The 13095-nt window shown below is 42.7% G+C and overlaps 3 protein-coding genes across 7 annotated transcripts in view; 1 reads left to right on the forward strand and 2 right to left on the reverse strand.

Annotated features, from left to right (window-relative positions):
* The window catches only part of EGFR (epidermal growth factor receptor), a 1326436-nt gene that overhangs the window by 931151 nt on the left and 382190 nt on the right, over positions 1-13095 (reverse strand). The window lies entirely within an intron of this gene.
* Positions 1-13095, reverse strand: part of LOC126647900 (cytochrome c oxidase assembly factor 1 homolog) — a 51681-nt gene that overhangs the window by 31049 nt on the left and 7537 nt on the right. The gene's annotated exons all lie outside the window — the stretch shown is intronic.
* BLVRA (biliverdin reductase A) overlaps positions 1088-13095 on the forward strand; it is a 55710-nt gene continuing 43702 nt past the window's right edge. Inside the window, exons 1-5 of one of the 5 annotated variants that reach the window (XM_050330341.1) lie at positions 1088-1214; positions 2266-2330; positions 9534-9657; positions 11514-11752; positions 12224-12278. In XM_050330341.1, the coding sequence (XP_050186298.1) occupies positions 11717-11752; positions 12224-12278 (91 nt within the window). In that variant the 5' untranslated portion in view covers positions 1088-1214; positions 2266-2330; positions 9534-9657; positions 11514-11716. Of the gene's footprint in view, positions 1215-2265; positions 2331-9533; positions 9658-11513; positions 11753-11871; positions 12279-13095 lie in introns of those variants that run through there. The other 4 variants (XM_050330348.1, XM_050330363.1, XM_050330354.1 and 1 more) reach the window with 4 other exon arrangements.

Below are 13095 nucleotides of genomic sequence, written 5' to 3' on the forward strand. Positions count from 1 at the left end.
GCTCCTGCTGAGGTGAGATGGGGTAAAGAAAAGAGGGGGGAAAATATGCTGTTTATTCTTTTTGTAACCAAGAGCAATAAGGCTAGTAAGAGAAAATGGGGATAGACTGGCCAACACAGAGAGCAAGATATCTCCAAAATTTCACATGGATCCCTGTGGTTTCTGAGGTTGGAAAACCATTGCCTAAATTAAGAAAGCTATCTTCCATCTCAAGAAAGGCAAATGTAACAGCCAGAATTGCTCTTGCAGAAAAGCCTAACTCGTCTGACTCCTTAAATGTGCTTGAAAGTTTTATTTACTCTCCTTTGCAGCAAAATGGTTTCACTGCCCAGGGGTCCTCAGCTGAGGGCCCTCCAGCCCCAAGGTGTCCCCTCACCCCAGGCTTTGGCTGAAAGTCACACTGCAAAAATCCTCCTCCAGGTCTACCTTCCACATCCATAGAGGTTTTCCCAAAACAGAGAAGATAAAGCAGTGTCTCTTCTTCTAGTATCCGGAATCATGACACCTGAGAAATGCTTGCCAGTAATAACTGCTTGCATCAATACATGCACATCTACTAACAGAGTGGCAGTGCCCACACAGCACATGTTGCAAGACATCCTTTAAAAAAACCAACCCTGAATGGTGTCTTCAGACAGGCTTTTCTCCACTTCAACAGCAAAACTAATCTTGTAATAAGGAGGCAAAAATCCTGCTGCTTAGAGCTTCTGCTGCTCCCAGGATTTAGCTGCTTATTCAAGTCCCAAGATCCCAATCACACCGGTGATTATTGGTCACCCCCCACGCCAGTCACCCGTGGGCTCAGAGGCCGGGAGCCAGGCAATGAGAGCACAGGCTTGGTTACAGGCTTAAAGGGCTGAGAGCCTTTAAGGAGGCTGAGACCTCGGATTAGCGAGGGTGTTTCCAGCCGGGGCGGCGCTGCCCGCCTGGCTGAGCCTGGATAAGGGAAGAGCTGCCGGCAGGCTCGGGTTGCCGGTGCCACCTTCTGGACGCACACGTAAGCATTATTCACCTTCCCTTTGGGATGGAAGAACACCAAGGAAAGTGGCTTCATTTCACTCTCCAGTCCTGCGTTTTGGGGTTTCTTCACCTTTTAATCCATCGCTATGTAGCACATAACAGACGGGGGAGCGGCCCCAGCGGCGTGGCAGCAGCAGAACTCAAGGCAGCTTCACAGTGCATCCCACTTTCTGTGGAGAAGTACCTATCACAAGGTGGGAAAAATGCTCTCCCTTTAGCATTTTGTCTTCTCTAAGCATTTCTGAGAAACAGACAAGTATGGCAGAAGTAGGCACAAAAAAAGTGGCACTAGTTTAAGAGGCATCTGTGCATTTTAGGGGTGAAAAGCAGGGGTATGCAAAAGCACCCTGGTTAACGCCAGAGGCACCATCCCAGGGGCTCACAGAGTATTAATTTCAGCAAGGACTAGCCTGTGGAGAGGGGTCTGACTCGCTGGCCCATTAGCTTCAATGGCCATGTATGAGTGCAGACATCATGAAGTTTTGCCATTTATGTCAATAGCAGTTGAGTTCTCACAGGAAATTGTCCTCTTTAACAACCAAAACACAAACTGTTGTGTGTGGTTACACCACACACATTACTGAGAGCAAGACTAAGGTTAGAGAAGCCACCTCATTCTGAAAAAATCCAAAATTATATCTCCCACAAACAGCAGCTGCAGTTCTTCCTATTTCTTACCGCTGCCTTCCTAGTGGCAAGCAGGATACATACACCTAACCCAACCCTCAAAGATGGCTTGCAGAATAAGCTAGGGAACAACTTTTAGTGCAGAGAAGATGTCTCCAAGGAATGGTTTAAAAAGTACAATTAGGAGTGGCAGACCAGAAAAAGCTGTGAGGTTGGGAAGAAATGTCTGAACTGGTAGAACGCAAAGAGGAGCCAAAAGAAAGAGCTATGGGGACAGTCAGAAGGCAGGCAGCAATGAAAAGCTGCAGGCTGCAGAGCACTGAGCTGCAGCGCTCCACACTGCAGACTTGTTCTTTTGCTAAGATGGAACTTAAGAAATACAGAGTTCAAAGCTGTCAAATGCTTCCAGAAGCTGCAAGCATGCAGCATCTAAAACAAAAGGCCTCAATTTAGTGGCAGCTTTTTAGCGATTACCACAGCATGTGGCAACAGAGGCAGTGGGTCATATAAAATGCACAGGTAATAAAATGTGGTCCACAATGGGAACTTAAATGATCTAAGTATTAAAAATATGTTGCTGCACTTCTATCCTGCAAATAACACTTGTTTCCATTTCAGAGACCAGGTCTCAGCAGTGATGTGGAGTCAGGCTGAAGGACCCACAAGGCAAATCTACAGCAATGGTAAGGCAATATATTTATTTCAGAAATAAAATATTTTTTAATTGCATTTATTCTTAAGTACACACAAAGATATATGATAAATACCCACCGTGTGGCAATTAAAGCCACACTGCAGCTTTGATATTGCCACGTTGCTGTTATTCAACCCAGTTTCAGATGCTGACCCACCCAGGTTGCCAGTTTTTACAGTTGGACTCCACTTGAGTTTAGTTGCTGCATAGCAGGCCCAAATATATGTATTGTTACTGCTTCTTTGTGCAACGGCTTCACTCAATTTCTTTTAGTGTTGATTTATTTAAAAACAGCAACAGGTTATCTTCCACAACAGTGTAATCACAGTAACTGATGGTAACAGCAGTTTACTCATGCCAAGGCATCTAATTCCTACTGCTGCTAAGTCTCAGTTCCCATAGCCCTCCAGGAAGGATACAGACAAATCCAGCTTGAAATAAGTTTCAGTGGGATCTGGGATTCTGAGCCCTGCAGAAAGGGATTCATAGATGTGCTTCTTTCTAGCACTGGTACATAGTTGTATGATTTATAACAAAAGGGTCAGTGAAATACTTTTATTCTCACTGAGCATGATTTATAAATTTTATAATTTCTGGTCTTCATTGATTTTAAAAGAATTTTTAGCATGCAAGCAGCTGTTTAATGCATTTTAACCCCAAAGAGGGAATTTGCATTAGTATTCCCACTAGAATGTTTGTCCTTTCGTGTCCATGCATTAAGTCTCTGTTTAAAATCTGTCCATGTCCCTAATCTCCCAGGGGAGCTTTCCCTGAATATTCAATGTTAGTCCACAGTCTGTAACAAAAGAGGGAGGGGAAAAAAAAAAAAAAGAGGGGAGAACAGTGTTTATGCATAAACTTTAAGAGCCTTTTAAACATAAAAAAACACATGCACACACAAAAGCACCTCAACTATGGAGCCTGGCATTTCCACAGCAAAGATCTGACACTAAGTGCAGTTTTTCAAGTTATCTAATTTACAATAAGGGCATCAGACATCTGAGCTCCAGATGCACTCATTCAGGCAGCCAGGGCCATAAATAAAATAGAAAAGAATGCTCTGACTCCACCATGGGTTTCACAGAGATGTGTTGAAGGTCTAGCAGATGGGTTTTGCTGTCTCAGCTTTTACCTGTGTAACAAAGTAAATGCATAAAGCTGCTTACTGGTTTCTTCAATTCAAAACCTTTGCATTTGCTCCATATGTTCCCATGAAGATAGGGCTAATTTAAACAATGAGCAAAATCCTACTCCTCAGGGAAGCTGATGGCAAAACTCCCACTGGCTCCAGCAGGCTCTGGATGTTGCTCAACGTAAATGCATTTGGCTGAACTTGACCAATAGCATAGCCAATACTGTAATCAAATTTGTATTCCTTCATCTACAAATTTGCCACCCTGACACTTCCCCTGGTGCTGCTTTTGTCCCATGGTTCTTGTGGAAGAACAAAGCCACTGACACAGCTTCTGTCACCAAAACTGGTGTCGCTGCAGCCTCAGCCCATGCTGACCACCAGCTCTTTCCCATGGAGGGGTGATAAACCCTCTCTCGAATTAGAACAACATATCAAAACATTTTGTCATACCACTAACTTTGTTCTGCTCAATCTACATGCTCCATCTACAAAGCAGAAAACTAGAACCACAAATTTGAAAGACAGTGTATCAGATAGAAAAAATTTCTGATTTTCAAGAAAGTTTGCCAGTTGAGAAATGAGTGCTTTCCCTCACACAGAGACTTCATCATCATCATTCAGTCTAGCTTTCATACACATCTGAGCATTCTTTTTAAAGCCAGTCTGCTGTTTGGGCAGATGGCATGGAAATTTTACAATCCATTTCATCCCTGATGCCTAAACTTAGTGCTCACTCTTAATAATGGGATATACACACAGATACATAAATGAACACACATGCATATACTGACATGTGAAGAGAAGAAAACATTTCTGACGTGTTCTTTAATTATTAGTGAATGCAGATTCCTGAGCTTAGCTCATACTAGAAGTACATCTTCAAAATGGCACATTTGTCTGACTTTAGGAAAAAGTATGTACTGTGAGCAACTAAGCAATGCCTCCTAGTTTAGTATTTCTGGAAAATCAATTCCTCTGTGTCTCTCTTAATTCTTAACAAAATACATCTGCTCACCTGTACCACTTAGTTTTAAAAGATGACCATTTGGGTGGCCACATTCAGTTTGGTAACTGGGGATGCTCACTATGTGCCACACTTTGCTCTGATCTGTGCCTGCAGTCTCAGATTCTCTTGCCAGAAATACATTCAGCTATTTAAAGGTATATTTGACTTATTTGATTTCATAACCAGGGAATATTGTTTTCCTCTCAAGATTCTGGATTTAAAACAGAAAATCCTAGCACTGAGAATAGGAAGTTGACAGAGAGAGAAATACCCAGTCTGGGACCAAAGCCTGCATCAGGAGGAAGCAACAGGGGCAACTCCAGGGATGGGAGGTAGTATAGGGAACAGGCATCAAGAAAGTTGCTGGACTAATGCATTGCTTATCCGTGGTTGGATATGTCCTTTCAGAGCCCTCCTTAAGAAGCAACACTTGACTCAAGCAGCTCTTGCAATCTGGGCTCTGCTGGTCTCTCCATGCTTTGGATCAGTCACTATTCAAAATCCCTATCCCTGCCTAGTCTCAGGAGCAGCCCCCCATAATACACTCCCAATTCCAGTCAAAGCACTACTTTATAATACAGCTCAGGGAAGGACAGAGGAGGAAGACAATAAACATGTTTGATGACTGATGAGTTAGACTAACTAGAGAATGTGCTTAAAGCAAGTTGTTTCATAAATGGCAGTGCTTTTATGTTTGCTTTACCCCTTTTAGACTAGATCATTGCAATTCCTTTTCTCCATTTAATGGTGACATAACTAAGTGGCCAGGAGGAAGCTGTCTCACTTATCATGAAAACACAGCACACAGTAATCATAGGAGACTACTGGTTCAAGACAAAGCCATGAACTCCACATTTAAGAATCTGCTGGGCTGTAATTCTGAAGAATGCATTTATTAGCAAAATTCTGGTTTTATAAGCTGCCGATCAAGACACAGCTCCCTTCAGCACTCTACAAGAGGTATGAATCATGAGCCCTGTAGTGCATTGCCATAAGATTTGACTTTAGAAATAAAAGTCAAATAAAAGTCTGCTGTTCAACAGCAGAACATCTCAGTTCAGTCTTCTCTTTCTATAACTACTACTTAGTCTCAAATCTGAATGAAACAGCTCTGGAATTATGCATGCACTCAATGTTCTCTTAGTATCTATCACTTACTATCTTATTCAGTATAAAGGCATAATGGTGAATTTCTAAGTCAGACATCTGCTTGATTAGCAACATTTTCAGTATCTGGCTACTTTGCAACACTTGGCAGCTAAGTAACACAGGTCTAGTGCGCTGTCAGTCATATGGACTTTTTTGCTTTGCGAGGGTGGTGCTAGAGGTTTCCCAGATATCCCTTATTTCAAAGGAGGAAAAAACCCACAATGGCCAGCTCTGTACCAAACCACAGGTAAACAGAATTCAATGGTTCAAGGTTAAAATTGGCCTCCAGCTAGCTGCACAGACTTCTCCCACAGGTATTAAACAGGAAACTTTTAAAGCTTAAAAATAGTTACAGTTATGTGACTTATGCTTGTAAAAAGATTTTTGTCATGTACATGAAGACTAGAAGCTTTCCTCCTTTGAAATGTTTGTGTTTGACGCTTCCTCTATAGCACAGCAAGTCTGTTTTTCTCTCCTGCATGGGCTGTGGGCTGTTTTGTTTTGCTATTTTGTTCTTTTTTCTTTCACAAATCAAGCTGTCGGCAGCATGGGAAGTAATTCTGTAACTGAGACACGTAAGAGCTCTGTTCTGAGACTGCACTGCTGTGCCTGTAAAGTCACCCTTGGAAACAAGAGCACTTGAGAGTATCTCAGCACACAGTGAAAGGCTTTTCGCTACGGTTTGTTTAGCTGAAAAGGAAAAACGTAATTCAAGTAAAAAACTCCAGAGACTAGAGATGCTAAAAGTATGAGGTCTCTGCTGAGCTTCCTGCTACTGCAGGCCACAACCACTAAAGTGCCCTGTGTTTGAATATTCATTTTTGTGGGGACAATGCTTTTGGGCTGGGAGATAAACCTAGTTTTCTTGGACTGATATGAAAGCTAACAGTAACATATGCTCCTCTCCTACTACCACAACCAATCCCAACACTACGGAAGTCCAGTCCAATACTGAAGGGCCATGCTGCACACAGCTGATTGCTACACGAATTGCTTTAGCCTGCTGTTAACTTCTTCCTCTGCTCCTCAACTCACTGCTTTGTATCATGGCTCATAGCTGTTCTCTCCACATTTCCAGACTTCATCCCCAGCAGAGCCATCCCATCTGTCTCCAGATGCCACATCTAGCCACCACTTCCCAGGTGGCCCAGTTTACCTAACCTCAACCTCCTGCAGGGCCCGGGAGCCTATCTCCACCATCAGATGCACTGTGCTTAAACAGCCCAGCTATGTAATTAGCAGTGCAGCTGCACAGCCACCAACCTGCCAGTAGCATGTGGCAGACCACATCTTGGCAACTATTAATCATACATTGCATAAGAAACAGTCGCTTCACGCAGGCTAGTCTTTCCACTCCCGAATCACGTAAAGGACATAAAAGCTTTTGGCCATGCAGAAAAGTGAACAAAATGAGTGGTAATTAACTCTCATGACTACAAAGGCTAACAACTTCGGCACTTGCAAAGGGGATCAGAGGCAGCTGAGCTGAGAAAGAACTGTAGCAGAACAAGTATTTGCCTGGGAGCAAACACTGCCAGAGTGCTTATTTTAGAATGAATAGTCATGTTAGTTAACTAGAGCTAACTATTGAACAAATAGCTCACGTTACAGCATACCGAGGTACACTAGATGCATCCTTTGATCTACTGCCTGACAGACCTACTGCAGTGATTTTTTCCCCAGAAATTAAAAAAAAAACCCTTCATAGCTGATTCTGGCTTTTGGTACAGTCGTTTCACAGGTTAATGGAAACGAAACTTGCATGAAAAAGGAACCTAGTCACTGCAGCATGAGATATTTACATTGAGCAAGAGCATGTGGTTTGCAAAGAAGGAGAGGAACCAAATTAAAAGTTTGCCTGTAAATCAACACGTGTGACTGTTACCCCCCTAACTCCTATCTCTGTCAGGACAGGCAAGTTTTGGTGCCTACCTGTCCTTGACGTTCCTGACCTTTTAACACAACTGCAGCCTCTAAGCACCGGGATTAGGCCTGCTGCTCAGCAGCATACTATGCAGCCTGCCACACCCTTCGTGCCACTTACTTAAAATACCAGTGTGGACAACGATTACCACTTCCATGATTTTCAAGAAGTAGAGGATGAGAGCAGGGGTTTGGGGAATGTTTTTTAAGGCAGTCAAAATTAATCCCGAAAATTATAAGTAAAATGTGTTCTGATTATCGCCATGAAATTAAACACATCTTATCTGGAAACACACATGAATTGAGGAGCAAAAGTTTCTTTTTTATATGACCTGCTTTACACTGGTCATAAACTAAGGGATTTGACAGGGATTAAAGATTCACTTGTCAGCTGCTATGTCCTTTAATAAGCTTCCAAACATCTATACTGACAGAAGCAGCGTGTACCCAATTTAGCAAATCAGGCTATCTCTGTTGAGGTTTCACTGTAGCTCTGAAGACCTGGAGAAAGTATTGAATACAGTGACTCTTCTGCCCCCCTTAGGGACGTAACCTACTAAACAAATTTTCTTCAAACCCAGGTTTTGTGGATTGGACAATAAAAGTACTAACTTAATTTCCAGAAGCTGCATAAAGTGTGTGTGGCTCTCCAAGTTCTAGTGAGGAGAAATTCACATACCAAAACCTCATGTTGTGCTCTGCTATGTCCCGGTTTTGTATCTCCTGTTCTAGTTCTGGTCCACAGCAAACTTCCCCATCTACTCTCGTTCACAACTATGCCACAAATTGGTAGGGATGGCCTTGTTTGTAAAGCACTTGACAGCATTTAGGGGACCTCTGCCACAGACAGATGCTGACTGTTTAACCCAGCCAAACCATCTTAATCCCTGTTTTGCACTCTCACCTGTAATATAGAGATGATAAAATTTCTTGAACTTTCCAGCTAAATATTATTCTACTTTTTATGTGGTACATTACTTAGGACAGAGGGTCAACCACATACTTACCCAGAACCAAGCACAAATCACTCTTTGCTATAATTCTTTGGCATCTCTGGGTAAAAATCAGCCCCTAAGATGTTAACCAGCTTTTGTTTAACCACATTTTTAGAGTTCAAACCAACTGCAAAACAGACCAGGCAGATTCTCAGTTTGGGCCCTTAGGTTTACCTGGTTTCCATCCTCCTGTCTTTCTATGCTCTGGGCAATTCCAGGTAAGTCTCTTGCTGGTCTCTTACACTTGTTTTGTGCCATCTTACACTGCTGGAGCCATGCAAGGAACTGTAATAACAATACTAACTGCTCAGCTTTGACAGGACATAGCTATTTTTACTGGATTACTTTTCTGGCACAGCACTTAATGCACCAAATGATTTGACACCTGTAATTTTATACTTGGAATAACACAAGGCATTCATACTTCTTTTGTAATGTAAGATAAAAGCAAACACTACATATGTTCTCATTCCAGGGCTGCTGTCTGGCAGCTATTTGCCCAAGGAGAAAAAAGTACTGTTACATTACAGAATATGTGGAAAAGTAAGAGCTATGGAAAAGAAATCATTAAAGAGCTAACTTATTCCCCTGCTAGCACTAGACTGCTCCCTGCAGCATGTTTCAGAGTGTTTCGTCCAGTCTGGTTTTACAAGTTTCACGTTACTTTCATTTATATATTTATTACAGCACCGAGTCCAGTGTGGTTTGGTGCTGCTTATTTTTCTTGTCTTTCAACTAGAAGACTCAGTGCTAGACCAGCTGTTCATATACAGTCAGCTCCAAAACTACCGAAAAAATAGCTGGACTCTTTCCACTGACTTCAACAGGCTTTGGATCAGGCTCAGGAAAAGACGATGAATACATTTCATGTAAGACTAAGCAGGTTACAGTCAGCAAAGTATAAAGAGGATTAGCTGTGTGCAATCCTAAGGCACATTACTCTGTGTGCTGAAACAACTGGCTAACACACTTTCACTTTCACAGAGAGAAAGGTCCAGATTAATTTCTGGTGCTTTGCCATCAAGTCAACACTACCATGCCAGGAACAAGTGTGATCTGGAATCTGCCCAGTTAGCATCATTACAGCTGGGATTTTCCTAAACTAGAGGTGAGAAAATTTATTTTCTGAAGATGAAAAACCAATAAGCAAGTCATAGAATTATACAATGGTTTGGGTTGGAAGAGACCTTAAAGATCATCTAGTTCCAACCTCCCTGCCATGGGATTTCTGCTTTTCAATTACGGTTAGGTCTTTAGTCTGGAGACCCTATGGAATGGGTAACAGGACAAAGACAGTGGGTTTGGTCTCTTTGCTCTGCCAGGGAAAGAGGGATTCTCTTTTTCAGAACCTAAAATGGGTCATGTTTGGCTTAAAACATTTAGACCTTTCTGTCATCAAAATATATAGGCAGCCATAAGCCACTAATTTGTGCATTTTTTACAGAGCACTGATACTACAACACACCCCCACTGTGTCTGCTTCGCGTGTATGGCTTTGGAAAGCTAGAATGCCTTTTATCAGGAATTATTTTATCAGAGGGGGATTCATTCTGAACAACACAATCAAATGAAGACGGTGGTGTGCAGTTATTCTTCCCACCCTTTCGAAGTTCACAGTAAAACATGTCAGAGTTAGTGATGTTCTCAGCCGCTGAGAATGCTTTAATCAACAAGCCTTTTTTTTTCCTTCTCCCTCTGTTCCCTAGGGACAGAGGACTTCATGGCACTGCTTTGTTGTACAATGTATACAGTTATAACCTACGCTGAAAGTATGCTATTAATGAATGAACACTGGGTGTTGTGTGTGTCGAGCAGATGAGAATGTTCTTTTGATCTTCTGAGCTCCACCACTGTGGCAGATGGATGTCTAAATTGCTTTATTAATGCACTGAAGTATTCCATCATTTCTCAAACAATACTGAAGGAATAATCAGAATTTCATTGAGCTGTGATTTTCTGCCTTTCCATTTCAAATCTAGCTGGATGTTAGGCAGTAGGGAAAAAACTATTTATTTGTTTGTTTGTTTGTTTATTAATTTTCATGGGGGTTGGAGGAACATATCATATGCTTGACTCTCTCTGAAGCAGCTAACAAAGCTTCTCAAATTTCTGTTTCATTTCAAAGCAGTTTTCACACAATATAGGAGCTGTATTTAGCTTTAGGTACAATTTTGAAATTAGTTCAAATGAGGAAGACAACAGATTCAAAGCTTTTTTTGAGGATAATGTAGAATCTGAATAAGCATGTTTAAAAAGCATAGAGGTATCTGAATATGATGACAAGAATGGTTTTATCCCCCAACACATAAATAACAGTGGAAGACCAAATAACCCAACCAGTTTGAGGCCACAGAAACATACTAAAGAAAGCTTATATGTAATTGCCCCTAGGAAAATGATGGAGAAAATCCTTGATAACCCTTCCAAATATTTGATTCTAATGTGGTGTTGGGACAAAAACTGTGAATCCACCCAAATTTTCCCAGATTGAATGACATACCTATAAATGACAAGTAGGAGAGAAAAAGATGCAATGTAGGGCCTCTGTTCTGTAAATGAAACAAATCAAACTACCACTTCACAGGCAGCTAAGCTGATCTAACAAGCCACTTGCAGAAGTGCGAGGTCAAGTCTCTCAATCTCTTTCCCAGCCTCCCAGATGCAATTGCAAGAGCTCCGGTACTCCTCTGATCATAGAATCATAGAATGGTTTGGGTTGGAAGGGACCTTAAAGAACATCTAGTTTCAAACCCCCTGCCATGGGCAGTGATGCCACCCAATAGATCAGGATGCTCAAGCCCCATCCAAACTGGCCTTGAACACTTTCAGGGATGGGACTCCACAGCTTCTCTGGGTAATGTGTTCCAATGTCTCAACACCCTCACAGTAGAGAATTTCTTTTAATATCTAATGTGAACCTATTGTCTTTTAGTTTAAAACAATTCCTCCTTGTCCTCTCCATAGGCCCTTGCAAAAAGTCTCTCTCCAGCTTTTTAAGGTCCCCTTCAGATACCTGAAGGCTGCTCTAAAATCTCCCCAGAGCCTTCTCCTCTCCGGGCTGAACAGCCCCAACTCGCTCAGCCTATCTTCACAGGAGAGGTGGTCTGGCCCTCTGAGCATCTTTGCGGCCTCCTCTGGATTTTTTCCAACAGGTCCATGTCCTTCTTATGTTGGGGGCCCCAGAGCCGGACAAAAAGCTCCAGGTAAGGGCTCACAAGAGCAGAGTAGAGGGGCAGAATCACCTCCCTTGACCTGCTGGCCACACTGCTTTGGATGCAGCCCAGGACACGGTTGGATTTCTGGGCCGCAAGCACGCATGGCCGTGTTGTGTCAAGTTTCTCATCAACCAACATCCCCAAGTCCTTCTCTTCAGGGCTGCTCTCAATCCATTCTCTGCCCAGCCTGCACTGGTGCTTGGGATTGCCCCAACCCAGGTGCAGCACCTGGCATTTGGCCTTGTTCAACTTCCCAAGGTTCACATAGGCCCAGCTCTCAAGCCTGTCCAGGTCCCTCTGGATGGCATTCCTTCCCTCCAGTATGTCAAACACACCACACAGCTTGGTATCACTGGCAAATTTGCTGGTCCTTTACCTTAAATGTTAAATCATTTAGTCAGCTGATTTACCTCAAAATTCCAGAGAAACCTACCCACCTTTCTGCTATTTTTCTTCCAGGCTAACAGGTCACAGTGGCTAATGAAAGGATCCAACATGTCAGAACCAGTGCAAGGTAAGCAGCAGGATGACCAAGGACTCCTGGGAGAGCACAGGACTGGGGACTACAAACTGAAATTGCCTGAGGGTGTGTCATGGAAGCACTGTCTTAGTGCAAGGACTTGTTATTAAAAGGGAAGGGGGTATCGAAGGGAGAAGTGGAACGAGTAAGGGTCCTGTTGCTTTAGTGAAGGAGTGTGTATATCACAGTGCCAACCAGAGCCGTAGGAATCCCATATGTCTGCAGAGGATTTCACGGGTAGAAAAAACTGTGTGCATATGCAGCATCTGCAGCACACCCAGGAGCAGCGGATGTATAATCTATATGCAAATAACTGTGTAGTTCCCCCACAAAAGCATGGGGCCAACTCCACAGTCTTAGTAGCTGCACAATATATCTACATCAAGTCTGCTGTTTCATGTGTTTTGCACTTCATATGCGTGGTTGGACAACACAGCACATATGCAGAGCTGCTTCTGCTGGGGGCTTCACGTTCTGTAACAGCAGTGAATGCTCACAGGCATGCAGCAACTAGTTCAGAAGTGTCTGCTCCCTACAGCTACAAGGTGCCTGGAAAGCCCAGACAAATTTATAGGTCCTCAAAATCTGCCCAAATATGATTTTCAGGTGGAAAGAGTAAGTCTGTCTGGGAAAATGAAGCCTGCAGCATCTAGGAAGTCCTTTGCTACCTGTAGAAAAGCAAATATAGGACAGCAAAAGTTTAGGAATGTCTGTTCTGATGAACTGAAGGCAGGGCTGGAGCTCAAGTCTCAAATTCTTCTTTACCTGTCTTCTCCACTGACTTGATTTACCACAATTGCATTTTACAACA

The sequence above is a fragment of the Myiozetetes cayanensis genome, unplaced genomic scaffold, assembly GCF_022539395.1.
Source record: "Myiozetetes cayanensis isolate MyiCay16 unplaced genomic scaffold, myiCay2020 scf1, whole genome shotgun sequence".
Lineage (NCBI taxonomy): Eukaryota > Metazoa > Chordata > Aves > Passeriformes > Tyrannidae > Myiozetetes > Myiozetetes cayanensis.